Raw genomic sequence first — 22,453 nt, 5'->3', positions numbered from 1 at the left:
CCCAGAGGCACTTCTGTGGACTCAGATCCTGTGGATCTCCTGTTCTCATGCAGTGCTGGATGATGATGCAGTCAGTACCTGGGGTAGAGTCTGCTCCCTGCTGTTCTAAAAACCTACTCACCACTGTGGTGTGAACTCAGACTTGCCCTGGTGTAATGGGCAGAACCTGGCTCTCATTTCCAGAGGACTAACCCTGTGTGGACCTGTAGGACAGGGCCTTGAGCCTTCAGTGGTGCTTGTGCTGTTCAGCTGCTGTGCTTGGGGAGGGCAAGGCTGGTGTAGTGACTTAGCTTTGGAGGACTGAAGGAGGGCTCCATGTAAAGTGTGGACCCCATGGTATGTGAACCTTACTCCAGCAGTATTTAGAGATGGTGAAAGGTACTGAGGTGACAACCCTGATGGCTTTTCTAACATGTTTGCCCTCAGCACGTTCAGAAGTGCCTATGAAAGCACTCCTCAGTGCCCTATCATGCCTCACACTGAAATAAGCCACTTCTCAAGTTTAACTTTGCAGTTGTTGAAGCCCAACTCCACCCTTCAGGAGAAGCCAGTGCTGCTGCTCTCCCATGAGCCAGACTGGGAGGTCAGGAGTGGTGATTCCCACAGTCAACACAACTGTATTGGTAGAAAGATGCTGTGAGAGAAATTATTATTTGATCCTATATCATAATAGGAGCTGTTTCCCAAATGGGATATGGATAGGGCACAGAGGCTCTAAGAGCTGGTATCCTCTCCCATGCCCTCCCTCAGCCGTGGTCTACATCGCTTAGCAAAGGTTTTCCCTCCAGTGGTGCAGTGAGTTCCCTGTTCAAACACTGCCCTGTAAATCCAGCTTCAAAATCCGTCTTCTGGAGACTCTGAAGGATCCCCATCTGCTGGAGGAGCCCTCCACTGGGAATTTGGGGCTGTAGAGGAGACATTCTTCCCCCTTTACTTCTCTGCTGCTGGTGTCCTTGCTGTGTGCTGCCCCCTCCCCCCGCAGTGATGGAGCCAGTGGAGGAGGGATGGGGGGATTTGTCTGTGTGGCTTTGCTAATGGGAGATGAGCGGGGAGGGCATTGCTGTGTGGTCCCTGCATCCGGCAGGAGGACTTAGGAGAAGCGAGTGGGCTGGGAGCGTATCCGTACCTGCCACGTGGCTCCTCTGAGTCTGTTGAATGAAATGCGTCCAATTAGCAGCCCAGGAGGATTGAGGAAACAGGATTAGTCAGGTTCTGGCTGTGTCCCAGGGGCCAGTGAGTCACCCCACCTTTCCCTCCTCCCCACCCTGCAGCCTCCAGCGTTTGTGCTCCATCACAGCTGCAGTTTTCTCCCAGGCTGGTTTAGCTGTGCAGAGACTTCAGGTGGAGAAAGGTGTCCGGGGAAGGATGTCACCAGCTCGCTGCCCAGCTGGGCTCTGGGGACCTCCAGCTTGCTGTTAGGGCTGGCTTGGCAGAGCTATGACTCAGGGAAAGGCAGGAGTTTAATTTACTGCCTGTGTGGACACAGGGATGTGGATAATGGAAAAGGGGTAACCGAGAAGGGTGAGCTGGGGACTGAATCCTGACGTGACCAGCCAAGGCGGGCTCTGTCACAGGCTGGGGAAGTAGGAGTAAAAGTAACTGGACCATCTGCCCCTTTGTGGGAGTTTATCAGGAGCAGAGCTGTGACATGTGGCTTCAGTCGCACCTCTGAGGACAAGGAGGGGAAGAGGAGGGGGTGGAGAGTGAACCCATCTGTCTCCCCGCTGTCTGACAAGGAAGCTCGTGAACACACGGGATGAGAGCTGGCAGAGAGAGTGAGGGAAATTCATCTCATGGAGCTTAGTGAGCTGCTGATCTGAACAACTAGATGGAATAGTTTTTCTGTCACCCTTTGTTTTGGGAGGTTATTTAGCTGGGTTTGAACAAGAGAGACAATGGGCTGTGTATGGGAAGCAGGGTTGCTGTTAAATGCACTGCCCCGTCTCTCTGCCCTTCTCACAGTGCCTCTCTCGCAGCACTTGGGGCTGCCTATTCCTGTGTGAGTAGCTGTGTCCTTTCCTACTTAGCCATGCCTTTTATTCAGGCTCTGCCATTGGTAACCAAGGCACTGAAACAGGGGGTCACATAATAAATACAAATTGCAGAGAGACAAAGAGGTAAAGCTGAACACAAACCAGAACGTTGATGGACACTCAGACTTAAACAAAGCCAGCTCTGAAAAATTTTGAGAAGGGGTAGGATGTTTGAAGCAGGTCACAGCAAGGTGCACAGAGACTGTTTAGCTACTGGAAGGCCTTACCTTACCCTCTAGGTAGGGTGACACTTCTGCAGGTGTTTGATCAAAAGGTTTGCCTTCAAAAGACAGGCTCTTGCCCTGTGCTTTGGGATGATTTTGGGAAGCTGACAAAAAGCTGTATGCTGGCTGTGTTCTTTGCTAGTCTGCTTCCTGTCTGTGTCTCTCTTCCCAGCTTCATCTACAGGTCTCCCCGAGATGTGTTTTTATGGATGTACAGGGAAAGGGAGGGACCCACAGCCAGTATTTAGATGTTTGGACTAAGAAACACCTTGGGGACAGGCAGCAGGAACATGAGGAGATGTAAACTGTGAGCCTTTGCAGGGTGGTAGGAAGGGGCAGGTGTCTCTAGTGGGGCACTGGCTAAATGGGAAGCCTTGTCCCTGGTGTTGGGACCAGGTCTCTCTGACATGGCTTTCTACCTCACGTAGATGATATCTAAAAGGACTTCAGCTTGGAAAAGTGCCCATGTACTGTGTGTTGACTTCAGTGTGATGAGATCTGGAAAAGGTTTACCCCTCAACACCCCTTTTTAGTGCTGCACCAGGTGCTGGCCTCCCTTCCTGGTTAGCCCATGGTGCCCCTGTGGTTTTTAGCATGTGGCTTGGCTGTACCAGGTCAGACTGACTCACTTCAGATGGGAAAAGACCAGTTCAACCATAAACATCTTTACTGTGTGAATAAGATAAAATCTTCAACGTGCTGCTGTCTGAGATCCCCAGTAATTCAGTCTGTTTTCACTTCACTCATACTTTCCTTATGACTGGTATTAGAGGAAAAAAACCCACCCAGTATTTATCACCTCCTTTCCCAGCAAAGTGTGCCAGTTCTTCCCTTCACTTCCTCATGGGAGAAAGGTAACACAACAGCTTCTCTTGTCCTGAGGGCAGGTCTGGCTGGCACAGCCCACGTCTTCCCCGACCTTCGCTCTGGAGCCCTTCAGGGAAAGCACTGACCAAAGAGCAGAGCAGCTCCATGAAAAACAGCAGGTGAAAATTCCTGGCAGTTAAAAAGGGGAAGGATTTTCAGGTCATAAAGCTTGAAAGTTCCTGATGTGTCTGGTTTTATTGCCCGGGGAAAAACCGACACGGTACCGTCGGTCATGGTGTGGATGTGCTGCCACCACGGAGGGCACAGGCTGACAGAACCTGGGGTGAGAGAGACAGAGACTCTGTTCTGAGATCTGTTTGGTGAATCAAAAAGCAATGTGCTGCACCTGACGATGCCAAAAGTTTGCTGGTGTTGCACACCTGCCTGCTTTGATCGCCAGAGGTGAGTGAACGGCTGTGTGTTCTCTACAGGCTGAAGTACTGGCTGTACTTTAAAACACCTGCAAGTGTGATGTGTGTGCACTGGGTGCACCTGTAAGTGCCTGCCTGGCTTAGAAAATCCTGTGCAGGTGACACGGTTTTGCTGTGTGGCTGTGTAAGGCTGAGTTTCTGTTCTGGGTATATCGTGGGTGGCTGCTGCCGTGAGACCATAAGCATGGTAACAAATGCCTTTGAACTGTTTGATGTCTTTAATTCTTTATAGTAAATCCATCTACAGTAACCAGTTCCTTCATGTTTGACAAAGTGTTGAACAATGTGTGTCCCTGTGGAGCCCAGCACAGGCTGTTGGTGTAATCCCTGCTTTTAGCTGATCTGTGCTGTCTTTTCTCTAGTCTTTATAATGAGCAAAGTTATTTCCTAACCTCCGACTGTTAAAGCTGCATATACAACACACAGACATTTAATTTTCCCTCTCTTAACTTTGTGTGAAGCATTTGTTATTTTGAGGAAGCTGCGTAAGCAACTCTGTTTTCCCTGAGCTGCTCTTTCACAGCTCCTCGCTCTGCAGAGCTCTGCACATTGTGTTTTTTAGTCCTGTTTAAAACCCTCTGCCTGGGGTTCCCCAAAGGCCATGCAGACTGTGAGGCACAAGAGCAGCATGAGGAACTAGCGCTGTGAAAATCTGCTCATTGGCATGAAAAGCCACAAAGCTGGTGTTAGCAGCGGTGGTTTTGAGAATTTTTTGCAGTCCCTTGAAGCAGTGTGAATATTATCTGCCTGATTTTGCTTGAAATATTTAGAATTAGCATCAAAATGAACCAATTCCTGAAGGTGTCTAGCTCGCCAAACAATAAAGCCCACTGGAGGCAGACAGAACTGGACTGAAAGGCCAAGTCTGGGTGAGACTTCTGGCCCCAAGATCTTTCTCTGCTGTGTGCTTCTGGGATATCAGCAGAGCCATCAAAGTTTGCAGATTTCTTATAAATATATGACATTGTGAATCAAAGGCTCAAGTTTTGAATGAAGAAGCTCTATTGACAAGCTGCTTAGGAACCCCAGTCGGGCCAAGAGGCATCATTGGGCAGTGTTGATAGGGGTTTTACTCTTCCAGCATGAATATTCCCCTTGGAAATCCTCTTTGTCCTTTATCTCTTTTCCATTCATCCTCTTCGGGCCCGTGGTGACAGAGTTCTCCCATGCACAGTGAAAGAAGCAGCAGTACACAGCATCTTATAGGCTGGGGGCAGTGTAGGAGCAGAGCCCTGCAGTGAAAAAGGGCTCTTGGAGGTGGAAATTTGTAGTCCATATGCTTCTCCAAAAGCCTGCCTGAAGCTGCTGCTTCTCCATCCACCTACAGACCTGAAGTCTTTCTGCTGTGGGCACTTCAGAGTGCCCTAGTGAACAGCCACCGTCACCGGCACTGACCGTGGGGAAAACTCCTCCAGAAACTGAGTCTGCTGGGTGGATTCTGGTGCCAGTTTCAGACACACACTGGCCTCTGTCATGCTGTTGTTGTTGGCAGAGCTGCTGTTGCGACAGGGCTCTTTTGCAGGGCGGATGGCCACCAAGAACTGGCGCTTGAAGGTCTCGCTGAGGGCAATGTAGAGGAAGGGGTTGAGGCAGCTGTTGGCGTAGCCCAAGCTAATGGCAAAGTTGTAGGCATAAAAGAAGGCCATGGATGGTGTGTCAATGCCAAGGTGAACCAGCTGGAGGATGTAGAAGGGAGCCCAGCAAATAAAAAAGGCGGAGCAGATGGCAACTGCCATGCGGGTCACCTTCTTCGTGCGTACCCGGAGACTCCTCTGGGGCAGTGGGACCACGGTGGTGGCCATGTGCTGGAGGATCTTAAAATACACCACACAGATGATGATCAAAGGCACAGCAAATGCCAGCATGAACTGATAGAGGGTGAACCAGTAGATATCAGTCTCTGGGTTGGGAAGCAAGAGGGCACAGCGGACGGTCCCATCCTCCAGAGGCATAAGACCGGCGTACATCCACACGGGAATGATGGTCAGGAAGGAGAGGAGCCACACCAAGCAGATAACGAGGGCTGCCACACACGGGGTCCGGATGTAGGTAGATTTTAGGGGGTAAACAGTTGCCAGGTAACGATCCAGTGTCATCACTGTGAGGATGTTGGTGCTGGTGATCTGGCTGTTCGTGTCCAGGGCAGTGATGATGGTGCACAGGGGAGCTCCAAAGTACCATGAGCCATTGCCTAGGAGCTGGTGGATGAGGAAGGGCATGCCCAAGAGGAAGAGGAGGTCCACAATGGAGAGGTTGAAGATGAAAATGTCGGGCACGGTCTGTTTGCATCTCAGCTTCTTCTTCTTAACAATAGTGTAGATGACAATGAGGTTCCCCACAATGCCCAGGAAGCAGATGATACTGAAGAGACTGGGCATGATCACGTTGGTGTACGGTGCTGGCTTCTCTGCTGCTGCCAAAACAAACCAAAGCAGTGAGTGCAACCCATAGGCAACCTCATTACAACTCTGTGCTTGCCCTGTCCTGCAGCTGGACCCATCCCTACCAAAGATGTAGCTCAGAATGATTTTTTAATACCCTTTGCAGAATTTGGTTGTGCCTCTCAATACATGCAGCACACCACCTAAATCTGGCCATGTGTAAACATCTTTCCTCAGCTTTCTTCTGTTCTGCTCTGAAACTCCCCTGCCTTTTTGGGGAGACTTATATCAGGCTGGCATGCCTTTGTACTCACTAGTGTCTGACAGAGTCCGTAGTAACTTTTATTCCTGGGAGTGCTGGTTTTTCAGGCATTTTTTGAGGGGAGAGGATGAGGCAGCTGGTGCTTCACACATTGGAGAAGTAAAGCCTCTCTGTGGGTGCCAAAATCTGGATAAAGTCAATGCTCAAGCTGTTGTCAGAAAGTGTCAGCTCATCTGTTGGGTAGTTTATCTATTGTACAGGATGAGACACAGAGTTCACTGACTGTGCAGGCAGACAGCTAATGCTTGTCTGTGCTGTGAGATCTGGGACTGTACCCTGGCTGAGTCCCAAGTCTTCCTTCTCTGCCTCTCTCCCTTTCTCTAGTTTCTTCCCTAGAAAGAAATCCAGGTGTGTGACCAGACAGGGATTTTGGAGTACGTTTCAGAGTGGCCCTTCCACAGAGAATGTCCTAATTCTGCAAGGAGAAAAAAAAGCTTAAAACTGCAGTCTCTGAGTTCTGGATGTAGGTGGATTTCCAAGGCAAAATTCTTGCCTGATAACACGTAGCACTGATGGTTGACTGTTGCTCTTTGGGGTAGGAGGCCCAAAAGTAACCAAATTCACATTTGCCTTGTCTGGGTGTAAAATCACATTTTGAAGCCACAAGCTCCTGGGCACAGAAGGTGGTGTCAAAGGCAGTGATGGTGGTGCTCTTTGTTCTGCAGGGCTCCATGTGCACTGTGGGGTGGAGTCTGAGATCGCCCTTCTCAGCTGAGGCAAATCTCATTTCATCTCATTACTCCTCTCCCATGGGGCCTGGTGGGCTTTTTTCTAGGAAAAGGCTTTGTGTGAGTTATTTATGTGGCTTTTACAAGGACATGCGTGGCAGCCCCTCAGCTTAGACTGCATGTCATTGAATTGCAGATGACTCAATGTGCGTTAATTGGAAATGCTTTCAGTCACTGAGCTATTCCACCTCCTCAGCAGCAGAAGTGGTTCCTCCAGCAGGACCTAAGGAAATCTTGAAAATAAGATTAAGTGAAATAACAGATACTCGTAGGTGTAGTCTTTGCCACAGCGGTGCCTCTTTGAGGTGATATTTGCTGACTTTGACCTCTGGAATTCTTGAGTACAACCTTCTCCCCATTTACTTTGGTGTGACAGAGAAGTTTGTCTGAACTGGCAAGATAACTTGGGCCCCACTGGTGGCCTGTGGCTGGCAAAGTGTGTGCTGTGTCAGCTGTGTGTAGTATTTCAGTGCTTTTAGAAGTGGGCCATGATGAGTTGCCACTGGCTCAGTCCTTCTGGCATTGGGAAGCAGCCAGCTTAGGCATAAGTGAGGCCAAGGCCAGAACCCGAGAGAGCAGTTGCTGCACCATTTTATTGGGAAGCCTCTCTGCAGATGTCAGAAAGCAGCCAATGAGGCACAGGAAGACTGGCAGGGGCCTGAAGGTAGAAGACAGGCTTGGCTGATAATACAAAAAAGCCTGTCCAGATCATTTTTGGGGGGTTAAATGGTCCCCATTCCTCCTGGTAACTCATTAATACAAGGAAATGTTCCATTTTATGTGGCTTTTAGTAGATAACATACAGCTGTCAGTGCCCGATTGAAACCTGATGCTCTTCAGCATCCAACCTGTGCATCCCTTGAGCATCCAAACAGATCTCACACCTTAATGCTGGAAGAGGGCAGACTAGAAACTGGAAGATGATGACTGTGGTCCTGCTGTTCTGCATGTAGCTGTTGAGAGTTCTGGTCTCCTTTCTTTTAACTGCAAGCTTTGTTATGAATGTGGTGGGAATGGATTGTATGAGTGATGAAACATAAATGCCACTTGGTTAGCTGGAAATTGGGACAAAATGTCCTTTTCCTGCAGTATAATCAATACAGTGCTCCTGGTGATTCTGTAACATTTGGAATGAGCTCAGCTGGCCTTAAAGCAGAATGTGTGCAAGCCCAAAGGCTTCCTGTGAAAAGTGGTCTGTGCAATGCTGTAGCACAGTCCTGCTGTTGGTGGCTGTACAAGCAGGACCTTCAAGCATTATTAGCTGCAAGCTAGTGTGAAGCTGTAGCTCATGTGTGTTTTATGGGCTTGAGTCAGAAGAGCACATCTATCAAATACTCAGAAGTTATCTCTTTTCTAAAGCCTCTTTCATCCTGAGATATTGAATCTGAATTTCCCATCCTGCTGTGCACATCCTAGTGAATACACTTTATTGAAACAGCCACTTCAGGCATTGATTTGTAGACCTGTGTCTGCTCTGATACTCCTTCTGGAAGTTCCAAAGGGGACTGAACTATGTGAACTGAATGAGGACTGGGCTAAATTTTTTTTCTCTAAGGTGGTGGTTGTTCTCAGCCATACCCAGATACACAAGAGACTACATCTTCAGTGCATTTCAGAACAAAGCAGCTCAGGTACACTTTTGGTCTCTAAAGGATGTGCTGGTGCAGAGAGAGTCAAAAACCCACATATAAACCACCTTCCCTTGAAGAGTTTCAACTGGCACCATCAAGAACTGACTTGCTTGACCATAAACAATTGATTTGGGAGCAGGGTAGCAAGGAGAAAACGGGAGACTGGTGAAGATCTCTGCTTCCCTCTCCAGCGGTATCTCACGTTCTCAGTGCTTTGCTCCCTCCCTGTCTAGCCGGGCTGGTTCGTCCCTTCTCAGCAACCAGGACCGGAGGGCTGCTGGAGTTGCTGCTGCCTGGCAGCCAACAGGTAGCGGATGGCTCCGAGCCGCCGGGGCGGGTCCGGTGCCGCTCCCGCACCCCTGGAGGGGTCAGCCCGTCCCGCCCGGAGCTGTCCGCCCCCGGGTGCTGAAGGCGGCCCGGGCGGGGTGCGGGGGGTCCCCGCCTCAGCCCCCACCCAGCGGCCCCAGCCCCGCGCAGCCCCCGCTCTCACCTGAGCCGTTCCGAGCCTCCGGCGCGGAGAAGTTGCGGGAGGAGTTGCCGGGGGCCATGGCAGCGAGTCCCGGGACGGAGAAAGAAAGTTTGGGAAGTTCCCCGGGCGGGTCCGCGGTGGGATGGGATGGGCCCCCCGCGCTTTCCCCGCAGGGTGCGGGAGGCAGGAGCGCTCCCTCAGCCGGCGAGCGGGGGCTGCGGCTCGGCTGAGCTCCGTTCCGCTCCCGCCCCGCCGAGCCCGGAGCAGGTTCTGACATCAAGGAGCAGCTGACTCCGGCAGACACGCCGGGTGGGAGCATCCCTCGCCGCCGTCGGTGGGAGGGAACGCGGGTGCGGAGTGGGGCCGGGGGGGCTGCTCTCGGCCAACCGGGCGGGGAGCGGAGGGGGCCGACACGGGGGCTGGGCAGCGCCCCCTCCCATCACACCCCCCAAGGGAGGGCTGGGATCTGCACCCACCCTGCTACAGCCAGCCCGTGCTCGCTATGTCTATAGGAGTATCAGATTTTTGCCTTTTAAGTAGTTCTGATCCGCCTTCAGTGTGTATTTTTCTCTCTTGTAGACATATGCACTTTTCATTCTCGAGTCACAGGCACCAAATTACCCACTGAAAACTCTGTTGCTTTGACCCTCTTACTCTCTGACCTCTAACTTCAATTCCAGCCTGACACACTTCATTTGTAATTAGTTCTCTGCTGCTTTTTGCTGTTCCACTTCTTGCCACAGCTCATTTGCTTCCTAGCTCCAGAAATTAGCTCTATTGCTAGCTCAGATTTTGTCTTCTATTTGCCTTAAAAATACTAGGCAGGAACCCCCTTGGGTTTTGAGAAGCTGTTTTGCTCTTTTTCCTTGCCTTGCCAGAGCAGTAGCCTGTTCTTTTCTGTGGCTTTGAGCTGATGATTTTGTTGTGCTTCCTGCCCACTGTTTATACATGAGATGGGTTCCTTCATTATAGCTTGATAAATCACATGGTACTGGGGCAAACAGATCGTTCTGTACCTCGGAACATTTTCTGCACTGTAAAAGCATAATATCATGTCAGAAGTCAACCATCAGCAACAGGCAGATTTCTCTCTGTGGCACAGCACAGTGTAGAGGATTGGATGTGCTTTATAAAATCCACAACTGTCTGTCTGAAAACATCCCTTGTTTCTGTCTCTGTTGTTGTAAAGGCTGACATCAAACGTAGGAGGCATTTTTTTGGAGCTTCTAAGTCTGTCGTTTAAGACCAGAATCAATCTGTACCAGTAAAAACCAGACCTGGCACACACACATCAGCAGTCCCAACATGGGCTGTCAGCCAGATTTGGCAGCAGCATTTTCAGTGTGGGCCATTTTCTGTGTAACCCAAAGGAGTTCAGCATTATTAGGTTGTCCTCTAGTAGACCAACAGCAGACAGAAAACTGGAGCACACTTTGCCCAGGCATTGTAGCTCTTAGGAATCAGAGACAGGCTGGGGCCAATTTGTCTGCTATGCTGTAAAGTTTTTGCTGAGTCTCTGGAGTTGACTCAGTCAGTGATTTGCCCATGAATTTTTTCCCTGGCAGGTATCTGTGGTGTCTCAGTTTTGGATGTGCACAGATTGCAAAAAAAGTGGTATTTTTCAGTCACTTAATATTTTCTTAAAAGACTCTTCTTCCTTCACATCTTGGGTGAATGTCAGCATTTATCTGTATCGGGTTACTGCTGCAAAGCAAACTGTGGTTTGTGTACTAGGGTAATGGAGTGTTATGAACAGGGTGCTGTCCTCTGCAGTGAGTGCCTTTGTGTAATTTACCTTAATCCATTCTTGAAGTATGGATTATGAGTGTTTGCATGGGAAACTAGTAGGCAGTTGCTATTGCAAACATTTTTCCCTGCGTAGACAAACTCCTACTCAACTTTCCCTGGAGAGGAATGAGCTATCTTACAGCTTTCAAAGAAAGAATCTGACATTTAAATGTAGCAGTTTCCGAAGCACAGCTTTAATTTTAATTTGCAACGTCAACTATTGCTGTGCACTTAGAAATGCTTCACATGTGAGGAAGCTGTAATTCCTTCTTCTCAGCTGTAGAGGCATAACAAACCACAGCAGCTCCCTCCCTGGTGCATACGTGTCACAGCTGACATGTCAAAGCCGTGCTCAGCATTTGAGATTTGCCCCACCGCCATGGCTATGTGAGTGTTTTATTACTGGACTTTTATATTCAGACTTTGACAAAGTTTATTTTTTTCCCTTTTTCTGCTGTCAGTAACCTATGGAAGTTCTTGCCCCAGGGAGGGGCTGGCTTTACAGAGTTTTGCCAAGTTGAAGGGATAGAGAGAAGGGAGGAATATGAACTGCAGCAAGTGGTGATGTGTGACCTGTCTGTGCACAGAGCTCACCATCGGCAGAAGGAGCAGGCACAGTAATCGGCTCATTATCTGGCTGAACACTTGAAGACAGCAGCTCTCTGAAGGACTGGTTCTGTGAGTGCTCATCTGCTGGAAACTGCAGCAGGGATGAGCTCTCAGGGGACCTTGGGATATAGCTGATAAGTTGTACTAACCACTGCATGTAATTACAAGGAAGATTGAGGCACTAACCCCTTGAAAACACATCTTAAAAGAGAGATATAGTAATTAACATTTAGGCAGGGAACTGCCATCTCGACAGCCTAATGATGTAGATAAAGGTGAGGAAATGGAGCTCAGCCCTTGAACATTAAAGAAAGAAAAATTACTTCTTCCTACAAACTTGGCATCACCACTACGCTCAGGCCATCCTGTCTGCAACATCGCTGCTATGAAAAAAGATAATAATCATCCAAAGCTGCTGCTAGGCAAATTCTGCAACTAGGGAATGAATCTGGCTGGTCTGACAGTGGTTTAACCCTGAAAGGCTCTTGCGTTTCAGTAATGAGTTATATTTCCTGTGCCTGTCCCAGCTGGAGATCCTGACTTACGCAACAGGAGCAGAACCGCAGCCCCCGTGGGGCAGAGAGCAGCGCTGGCTTCTGTTACCGCGCTACTGAAACCATTTCCCCAGCTGGTTTCACCAAATAATTTCTCATTAAATGGAGACTTTCTCATTTGCTAAATATTTATTTAGCACCTGGCCACTGCTCTGATTTGCACTCTGGAGAGAGGAGCCTTCTCTAAGAGCCAAATTGCAAATCCTCCCCTCCAGCTCACTGCTCTCCTTACTCACGACTCCAGACTCACTGAATGGGCCTCTGCATTTTTATTGCTTAGCTCTTTGTCTGTGTTTATATTGATCAAATAGCCTAATGGGTGAAGTTTTGTCCTTGTAGTGGCCTTAGGGATAGGAATGATCACATTCAGGATGTGTTAGACATGGTGCATCAACCCTCCATACTGGCTGAGTACTATCCTTTTCCGATGGCTGCACATCAGTCTCCCTCCTTTCCAGGCAAGATTGGTAAAGTAGTTTCCAACTACTGTTCCATTTTGCCTCCTTTGATTCTGGAAAGTGGATCTTTGCTATCACTTGTCACCTATAGGGAAGGAAAATGTCATGTGGCAAAGTTAAATAATTTCCCTAAAGCCACAGGCTGAGCTTGAGGCCAAAAATTGACAGTAATTCTCTCTACAACAGCCCTGGCTTAGCAGCATCTTGTCCATCTTCCTGTAATGTTTATTTATCCCAGCACAACTGTTTGTATCCTTACAGGGGGATGTGTCCTGAATGTTTTAAAAAACAGCTTTAAAAAAACCAAACCACAGAAAACCCAGGAGTTGGAGGAGTAGCTTGGTGGTGACTCAGGTGCTGTCACTGATCGAGATGTGCATGGCTGGTATAGCCTGGTTGGTCAGAAAGAAGTTACTGCTGTGTCTTGGTGCCTGACTCGATTCAGGTCAGTGCTACCATGTGATCCAGATCTGCCCTGAGCTGGTATTAGTGAACATTGAGCCATGGCCCAAAACTGAGCCATGAGCAAACTCCTGGTTTCCCTGCTGCCGAGCTCTGCTTCCTCTTTTACATGAGTGTCTCTAATGAAGGCAGCAGGTGAATTCCCTTTCTTGACTGCTCAATAGCCACACATGGCTTTACAGGAATAATTTAGCTAAACAGTCATCTAAACTCTCCTGTTATCCACCCTGAATTTCTAATTAATTAGCATAAAGTGGGCATTTATCTGAAACAAGATGACCACCTCCTCTCTCCCCGCAGGTTCCTGCTCTTGAAATGGCAGATCTAAGCTGCCTGGTCAGTCCTGGCTCATTCCAGTCCCACGCTGCTAATTTGAGGTTTTAGCCCTCAGCCTCTGCCCATCCTGGCTGCTCTCAGCGAGCCAAAGGCCAGGGCAGCACCTTCTGTGGTTTTGTTTTCATTGCTAAAGGTTAGAGGATCCCAGAGACAAAAGCACAGCCAAAAATAACAAGGGGCTAAGCAGGGCTTGCCCTGTGACAGGGAAGCAGGAGGGCTCCAGGGCTGTGTGCAGCCGATGTGCTGAGGTCAGGGATGCAGATGTGCACTCTGTGGAACGGGCAGATCCCGTTGTCGGGCATAAGGAGCTGCCAGCAGCTCCTGACGTTGGACAGGAACAGCCAGAAGCCCCCGGGGAGACAAATGCTGCCACAGGGTATATGTACAGTGTTAGTCACTGATTCCCTTCTACAAGAACAGGCATTAGCACAAGGAGGAGGCGTCTGTAACCTGAATTCCTCATGAGTCTGAACTGGGGGGTGGAAAGTTTTGGCTCGGATCTGTAGCTTGTGGGTAAGTGTGCACAGGGCTCAAGAGGAGGCAGAGCAGGAGGATTGATGTGGGGGGCTGTTGACCAAGAATAGATGTCTGCCCAACCCAAAATGAGTGTTCTGCCATCCTTCTTTTCAACGAGAATTAAGATGTTGTTGAGCTTGGAAATGGAAATTACAGATCCAAGATGAGGCAAAACTAAAAATCCTGAGAGGTTCAAGTCAGAGAGACGAGATAAAACTCCATTTAGTGTCTGGAAAGAGCTGTCACATGAAATTGCAAATCCAAGTGCAAGGATTTATGACAGACCTAATAAAAAGAAAGGTGGTGTTTTATAACCGGAGGCTGCAATCCTGCTGCCTAGTTCTGAGGCAGGGGCAGTGGGGAGGAAAGCAGTGATAGCTGATTTTTGAGCTGTGGTACATTGAATCTACCTGAGGTCCAGTAAAGCACTTGATACAGCATGTCCTAGGAAATTCTTAGGTTGCAGAAGATGTGGAGAAGTACAAAACCTGTAAAATTAATAAGGAATTAGATCACAAGCGAGACTGAAGTTTTGTGTCGGGGGGGCTGTTAATGGTGGTGGGATGTTAATGGCATGAGATGGGAAACCCTCCAGACTTGGACCTGCAGGTCCCAGGAAAAGCTCTGCTCAGTTCAGCAGCTGGGTCAGTGGAGCAGCCAGATGTTTCTTTCCTCTCTACTTCCCCCAGGCAAACCAGCCATGTGTTCCCTGTGCTGCTCCAGGGCGCGGAGGCATCTGCCAGGGTTGGAGGCGGTGGCTGAGGGCACTGGAAGAGGTGGAAACCTTTTAAAATGACAATGAAACAGTAAAGTGATGCTCACTTATGAAAATAATAATTGCTAAACCGCTTTGCCTCTTGGGCTGTTAAACTCTGAGAGCAGAGGCAGATGTTCCAGCAACAGCAGTCAGCATTTGCTATCAGCTGGGAGTTCATTAGTTGGAAAGACGTGAGAGGAGCAAGACGTGGGTTCAGTGTGAGCTTCCCTGTTTAACATGGCTCAGGAAAAGGCAAATGAGATTCTCGGGGGGACCCGATGTGATGTTTCCATGGTGGGAGTTACTGTTGTGTAAACTGGCAGTGAGGCTTCGTCTGGAAAGCTGTGTGGGTTCTCAGTCTTTAATGTCCATGTCTGTGTAGAAAGTTGAGCTACAGAAAGGCTGAGTGGTTTGGGACACAGGGAGGTGACCGGGGTGTCGCTGCAGGTGGACAGACCTGGTACCATGTCCAGTTTTGCAGGTCAGGCTCACAGAACAAGGTGCTTTCTGAGACGGTGCTTTCTTTCAGAATCAGTGCAGGTTTGAGGAGAAGGGTTAAACAAGCAGAAGTTCACTGTTTTGCTGGTTGCCTTAAAATATTTGGAGAGAGTTCATCTGGATAAAAATCAGCCCCAAATGTTATTTTTGATTGAGTCAGTTCCTGAAGGGTTTTGCAGCAGTAGAGGACGTGGATACATCACTGCGACGCTTTCTAAATGTCCCAGTTTGCCACTGGGCCTCTTTCTCTCCCCTCCTCCTGATTTTTCCTGCTGCGTGAGAAGGGCTGTTGGTCTAGAAGGCAACAGAGATATTTCTACTGCCTCCTGCCCTGGGTTATTCCTCTACACGAAGGCCCCTTCCCACATCTTGAGCCACCATAGCCCTGTGGTGCAGTGCACTTGGATCCTCTTTCCATTGGCACCATGCACAGGAGCCTGCTCGTGCCTGTTTTTTTTTCTCTATGCCTTATTTTCCAGACTGGGGTGACAATGAGTGCCTTTGTAAAGTAAATTTAAATATACTGTGCTAAGTTTTGTATAAGAGCATGTGTGTGTGTACGAATCTGGGCTGCTGAGGTTGCAGCCAGGGTTGTCAGCAGACCCAAGAAGCCAGACCTATCTCTAGGGTCCAGGGTTTTTTCCCATCAGAAAAACATAGTTAATTAAAGCCTTCTTCTGAAAGGAATTTCTTAGCCATGCTAGAGGGATAACAAAGCGAAAGCTGTGTCCTTAATCCTGCCCTTTCATCTCCTAGAAATTCCTTCCTCTCCTGTCTCTTTCCCTGTGTCCGGATTGTTAAAAGAAATGAGAAATAATTTCCACTTGGAAAAAAACCAAGACAACAAAACTCCAGCCCAGCTGATCGCAGCAGAAGCCAAGGAGACGGGAGCTGAAAGGAGGGAGCTGTTAATGAAGCATCAGCAGCGAGCCAGGGGCAGGAGCTGGAGCCCATCCAGATGGCACTGCTAATTCCCTGCATCCACTTTACACGCGTGTCCTCCTGGGAAAGAGCTCGGCCGAGCGGCCGCTCTCCGCAGCGCTGGTCAGACACAACCTCGCCCGCAGCCCCAGGAGGGGATTTGCCTGGGTTATTCCAGGCCTCCAAATCAGCTCATCCGAATTCCCTCCATGGATGGGAGGAACGACATCTTCTCTGCTGGCTGTCGAGGGAAAATGGAGCCCCAGACTTTGGTTTTCAGCCCTGCGTGGATGCACCAGTGCTTCCCAGGGCTGGGAGGAAGGAACAGAGGGTGCAGAGCGGCAGGGAGCAATGGGAGTGGAGGGACCAAGTGGAATGGGGAGCAGAGCTGGCAGTGCGGGAAGCAGGGGTGCATCAGCACGGCCCCGATGGCAGAGCGTGCTGTGGCTGTGCCGGCAGCACCCGCCTGCAGCCCGGGCACCCGCAGCTTCCCTTCATCCCCAGGCAACCCGGATATTCGTGTTTCCTGGCCTGACAGATAAGGCGGCCTCGCCATTAATCAGGAGGCCTGGAGAATGGGATCAACGTGAGGCAGGCGTGCTGCACAGCTAATCTCCTTTACTCCCTGATGATGGATGGAGCTCATTGCAGACATTAATCAAGTCTGTGAGTGTGCACCGGGCAAAATGGATTAGACACTGTGCTCTTGGCAGAGGTGTGTCCTGAGTCCCTGGGCAGTCCTGGAGGATGCCTGATGTGGTGGTGGTGCCAGTCGGGCTGCAGTGCAATGGTGTGGTGCAGGTGACAGATATTGCAGCTGCCAGAATCCCCAGGAGAGCTGTGGTGTGTCCCTGCTTCTGCTCCACCGGCTGTGCCTCTCCCGGGGCTCAGAGCTGAGAGGTGGGTTCTGGTCACAGCTGGATCATGTTCATCCATGGAGCTGCTCTTTCAAACAACTCGCAGAAGGTCCTGGGATGGCTTCAGTTGTACCCAGATATCTCTAGTTCTGCAGCCCCCAGGTCTGCCTGTTACCCAGAGGAGACCCAGTTGCCTGTGCAGTGAAGCTCTGGTGGGAATGGAACTTGAGCATCAGGCAGCAGAAACAACCTATGAGCCCCTGGAAACTGAGCTGGGATAGGACCCACTGTCAGATCCTAGCCCTGGTTGTAGGTCTGCAGAATCCCTTGCAAAAGGGTCTTTCCTGGTGTGAGATCTTGTTCCAGCTCCAAACTGTGCCACATACTGCTTTGGATATTGTGGATTCAAGGAGCAGTACCTTGGAAGCAAAGCAAGATATTTGCAGACAACATGAGGAAAATGTTCTCCATCTGCTTTGGGCTGGTGTTGGAGGGGATGGCAGTGAGAACAACCCCAAATCTTCATCCTCCAAGGAAGAAGCTTAGGCCCAAGGAAGCAGAGGGAAATGCCCTGGAAAGTCATGGACTGTGCTGTAGCACAAGTGTCACGCCACAGGGAGCAGGATATGGATTTCCATTTTAGCCATCCTGCAGCACCTGCTTCTCCCTTAGAAATGAGCAGCTCAGGGTATTCCCAGTGGGGACCTCGAGCCCTGATATGTTGGAGCGATGCCGGTGGCCCACACGCTCCTGCTGCGTGGCAGCTGGAGGTTGCAATATTCACTGACAGCCAACGAGTTGTGGTTTTCTGATGATTAATGACACCTCCCTCCTCATGGGAGACATTCAGCCTCCACGCAGCTGGATGATAATGGAGCCAGGGTGAAATTTGGGCGTTTCCAGAGAATAACACCCAGTGCAGGGACTGCAGTGCTGGGGTTGCAAGGTGGTTTGATCCCCCAGTGTCAGTCCTGGAAGGGGGTTGTTTCTGCAGGTAAATGTGCCTGCAGGTAAATGTACCTTCATTTCCAGGATGGGTGCAAGTGGATAAGTGGAATCCAAGAGGTTTGTTAACAGACATTTTCTTTTCCCCCCTCTGCCTTAAGTGCAAAGCTCAACTGACATCAAAGCAACAGAAAGTCTAATCCCGTTTTGAATCAGTGCAAGCACACACAGCGAATGTTAAACAGGGAATCCGGCAGCAAGAAAAGGGAGGATTATCTTTAATTTCCTGAGTGAGGGACTAAGCAAAGGAGACAGAGAGAAAAGAAAGGCACAAGACCAGAAAGAAGTGGCTGTCAGCACAGGGAAGCTCGAGGAGGAGGAAGGCAGATGGGAAGGACAGTGTGAGCAGCAGCACACGTGTGCCTGGAGAGGTGAGTCCAGAGGGAGCCGGGCACTGGCATGTGGGAGGGATGCTCCTGCTGGGAGCCCCTTGCCAGCACCTGCCCAAGTTCCCATGTGGATACAGGGGAAGGGAATGTGGGTAGGGTTTGCTGTGCCAGGGCAGAGGCTGGTGCAGGCTGTACCTCCCGGCTCGCACGTGTTCGAGCCGAAGCTGTGGAGTTGCTTTTCAAAGGAGCTCGGGGCTGGACTGCCCTGGAATGACGTAACTGAGGGCTGGTTACCTGATTTCATTTTTGCAGGGGGGGAAATTCTTTGCTTCAAAAGATACTAGCTGAGCAGAGCTTCCTAAGTCACCTCCAAAGCCCTGTTACCTGCCTGAGAACTGACTCCAGGTGGGTTTATGTACCTGTTTGCCACCAGCAGGTACCACCAGCTCTGCTCAGGACAGTCACTGCTGCATTTCATACCATGGCTGATGTTCAGCTTCACGGTGCACGTGCACATGGAGCTGTGTCCAGTTCTGGCCTGGATCTGGGATGTATCCTGGCACTGAAGCCCTCCTGGTGGCAATGGCCAGCCAGAGGCTGCAGGCAGCAGCTGTGCTGCACGTGGTGTGGTGGGAGGAGGTGTCTGGGCCCAAACTGGCCCAAACTCTTCTCTGCCAGAGCCTGGTCTCTGGGAGCTGTGATCCTGCTCCTCCTCCTTGTGGGCACTGCATCTCTCTCTTGATCAAATCCCCTTATTTATCTTCTTGGACTTCTTCCAGCAGCAGCTATTGCCAGGAGGGTGTATAAGAGGCGATGGAGTAAATGCCTTTGTAAGCACCTTTGTGTCCAGATCCCCCATCCTGCTCTTGCTTTGCCCTTGACGTTGCTGCCAGTGATGTGGAATGTTGAGCTGGGTGGGAAATGCCTGGCCTGGATGTAATGTGGGAGGGGATGGATGCCTGTGCAAAAAAGGGTCCCTGGGGATGGGATATGATTTCTGAGGATGAGGAATAAGATTGAGACTTGCTCTGCTGCTTAAGGACAGGACTGAAACCCAGCAGTGGGGCACCCATCACTTGCCTGTGCTCAGAGAGCCAGGTGATGTGAGAATCAGTGTCAGGAGCTGCAGGAAAGGCTCCTGTGGGTGGCTTTAAATCTGGGCAATAACCTGCTTTCTGTTATGGCCTGATTCAGTGGAGGAGAGGTTCTTCTGTCCTCTGCTTCATCCTCAGCCTGCACCCTTCTCTCTGCAGGACAGATTCCAGTGTGGGTGCCACAGCCCCTGTCGTGGTGATGTTGCCCTTGTGGGTGTGCAGGTACCAGTGTCCAGCCCTGCTCTGACCCTGAATTGGGAATGTCTGCACACCCACCCAGGGAAACCAATCCTGTCTGGCTACAGGTACCCAGCTGCTGTTGTTCCCACATTAATCTGAGCCTCACCCTGCCCTGGTGTGAGATGCAGCCTTGAGGTTGCAGCAAATCTTTGAGTCGAGCTGGGCTTGCTTCAGAAAAAAAAGGCAGTGAAAGGAGAAGCCTGAGCCACAGCTGAGAGAGGAGAAGTGTGTTTCCATCCAGCTGGTTCATAACATACTTTAAATGTTTTGGATATCTGGTATGGGCCTTTGCAGACCTCCTACCCACTCAATGGGGATGAGATGGCCGTGAACTTCCAAGTTTGGCTTTTGTGGGTGAGATTTGGGAGTGGGAGTCTTGAACTCTCAGATTTGGACCTGTGTCTGTCACTGGAGCCAGCACTGGCCATGGAGCTACCGTGGATGCTGCTGTGCCTTTGTAGCTGCTCCTGCCTTCGTAGCTGATTTTCTGCCTGGCAGTAAATGTATTGCTTTTGAATTTTTTACCTCATCTCAAAATAATCTCAGAGTAGAGAGGGGGGGTTTGCACAGCTGCTGGGGCTGTGAGATGAACCAGGATGAGCTGCAGCCATCAAGCAGCCACTCAAAACACGGGCTAACCCAAAAAAGCTGCTTTGAAATGTTGCATTATATCAAAAAACAAAACCAAAACCAAACAAAAGGTTGGTTTGGGTTTTCTTTTTTTCCCCCCAATACTTTACAAAGAGACAATCGCTGTAACAGGGACCTCTAGATGGCAACATCGATCTGAGGAGCTGCAAGGCAGGAGCCCGCCGCGCTGAGCAGCTCGACCCGGGTGGAGCCCCCAGGCCCCATTCCCGAAGTGGGGAACACAAGTAGGTGTTACCTTGGGCACCTTTCTGCAGGGCCTGAGGGCAGAAACGGTCCCACAAGGGTGCCTCCACCCCGAACCCCCCCTCCCTAAACTCTGAACATCTCATCCCGGTACAGAGAAGGGAGAAAATTTTTAAAGGGGTTTCTCTGCAATGGAAACTCAGTCGATGCTCTGGGCACCTGGTCTGCAGACACAGAGGAATAAATGTCATGGTGGGTCTGTCAGCTCTGCAAGGTGGACACAGCTGGAGCCCCTGGCAGGTCTTTGTGCTGGGGTCACCAAACAGCTGTTCAACCTTCAAGAGTCAATGAAAAACTGGGATACATGATAGGAAATGGGGCTGCTGCCTGCTCCTTCCCCCTCAGCTGCCTGCAGGCAGGGGCACAGAGTGAAGGCCCTGGGCTTCAGTGCAGTGTCAGGAGCTTCAATATGTGGCTGAATGTTCAAAGGCTGCGCTAGAAATCGTTGATTTCTAGTAAGCCCTCCAGTGGCACCCTCCATTCCAAAGGCTTGTGTGACACCAGAAATTAAAGCTTAAATTACCCAGGTTTAACCACTCTATTGTAACTGCAGAGACAACCTTTAGATGGGAATATCAGCGTGGTGTGCCCTTACTGTGGTGTAACAGCGTGTGCTGGAGGTCGTTGGGGTGAAAAAGTCCTACCCCTGCCTGAAGGGGGACACACATTTTGTACAAAGGAAGGTCTGGGCTCCTCTTTTGCAAAGTGGGTTTAGTCTGTGCTCAGGGAGCTGCAAAGCTTAATTAAGATCCTTAAAAGGACAAAAGGTGCTACATAAATTCAGGGGATTATTATAAATGTCACTGCGCTTTACAAGCTCTGGCAAAACTCAGAGGAGGAAAAACAAGACCTTTCAGTTCACAGCCTTTCCTAGCAGGGCTACTCAGAGCTCCGTGCCTCAACGTAGCAGCCGTACAATGTTGACATTTATAATTAGATGTGCATAATAATCTCTTTATTCCTGAACTGAAAAGACAGGGTGTGTCTTGAAACGTCAGTCCCTCCTCCTTGCCAGGGATCCCCCTCATTGGAATTGCTCATGAAACCATCATTTGGTGAAATGTCTCGGGGCCTGGTTCAAGGAGGTACAGGATCGTTGCAACTCCCCCGGGAAGCTGCAGGCTGGGCATTTAGTGAATAAAACCAAAGCCTCCGTGTGTTTTTAATCTGATTAGTTGATGATAATCCAGTGGTATCATGCAACAAAAACTGTCCAGCTTTATTAGGCAACCTCTTGTTCTAAAAGAACTGTGCTCCGGGGAGCACTTGCCTCTGCTGTTTCTGTTGAAGATTGGCAGAAATGGGTGATTTTTGGAGGTTTTAGTGCTTTGTGAGAATAGGATTAATTTGGGTTTGGGCAGCTGAGTGTTGGTGGATTTTGGTCCCATGGGTGCTATCAGGGGCTTTGTGCAGCCCCGCTGCCCAGGGGGCTGGGTGTGGAGGGGGCAAAGGGCTGATGGAGTCAGAGTGTGGCTGAAGGTGGGGGATTGTTCCCCGGGGCTGGTTCCCAGACCACCGTGCTGTTCCTGGATCGATGATGGGGGCACCTCCCTCCGGGACCGGTCCTGTAGCACCGGACCAATCCCGGGTCAAGCACGGGGGGATCACTCACTGGATCGGTCCCGTACCGTGCAAGTCCCAGACCACCAGTTTGGCCCTGGATCGAGGATGGAGGATTGCCCAAAGGAGCGGGACCCGAACCACTGGGTCCGTCCTGGATCGAGAATGGGGAACCTTCCACCGGACCGGTCCCGGTCCGAAGGTGGAGGATCGCCCACCGAGTCGGTCCCGTACCACGCCGGTCCCTCTCCCGGCCGCCGGTCCCGGGCGGCGTTGTCTGTCCAGCCGGACTTTGTTCAAAGCGAGCCGCTCGCCCGGGAGCCCCGGGCACCCCCGGCCGGGGGCGGAGCGGTGCCGGTGCGGCGGGATGGGCGGCCCGGCCCCTACCCCGCTCCGCCGCCGCATCACGGTGAGTGACAGCCGCCCCGGCCCGGCCCCGCCGCACAACCCGCCGGGCTTTTCCAATCAGGCCGGGCCGGGGAGGGATTT

At 50.5% G+C, this 22,453-nt stretch overlaps 1 protein-coding gene across 2 annotated transcripts; it reads right to left on the bottom strand.

Annotated features, from left to right (window-relative positions):
• Positions 1-2,906: 2,906 nt before the first annotated feature.
• MCHR1 (melanin concentrating hormone receptor 1) lies at positions 2,907-9,404 on the bottom strand. Of its 2 annotated transcripts, none has more exons than XM_027749797.2 (2): positions 9,108-9,404; positions 2,907-5,968 (listed from the first exon to the last, which is right to left on the bottom strand). In XM_027749797.2, exons 1-2 carry the CDS (start codon positions 9,361-9,363, stop codon positions 4,920-4,922), a joined length of 1,305 nt encoding a protein of 434 aa, XP_027605598.2. In that variant the 5' UTR covers positions 9,364-9,404; the 3' UTR covers positions 2,907-4,919. The 2 variants fall into 2 exon arrangements, with proteins under 2 accessions (XP_027605598.2, XP_027605597.2); XM_027749796.2 differs by having other exon boundaries at positions 2,907-5,965.
• Between the last annotated feature and the right edge of the window lie 13,049 nt (positions 9,405-22,453).

Source organism: Pipra filicauda, unplaced genomic scaffold, assembly GCF_003945595.2.
Source record: "Pipra filicauda isolate LSUMZ 115617 unplaced genomic scaffold, ASM394559v2 scaffold80_size11013439_pilon, whole genome shotgun sequence".
Taxonomy (NCBI): Eukaryota; Metazoa; Chordata; class Aves; order Passeriformes; family Pipridae; genus Pipra; species Pipra filicauda.
The sequence above is the reverse complement of the archived record's forward strand: the minus strand, read 5'-3'. Positions and strand labels throughout refer to the sequence as shown.

What these genes read in the sequence shown, in the direction of transcription:
- MCHR1 (XM_027749797.2), bottom strand. Translation starts at nt 9,363, where the DNA reads ATGTCAGAACCTGCTCCGGGCTCGGCGGGGCGGGAGCGGAACGGAGCT. An exon ending in GGAGGCTCGGAACGGCTCAG is followed by an intron (nt 5,969 to 9,107) that starts GTGAGAGCGGGG and finishes TTGTTTTGGCAG; the next exon opens with CAGCAGAGAAGCCAGCACCG.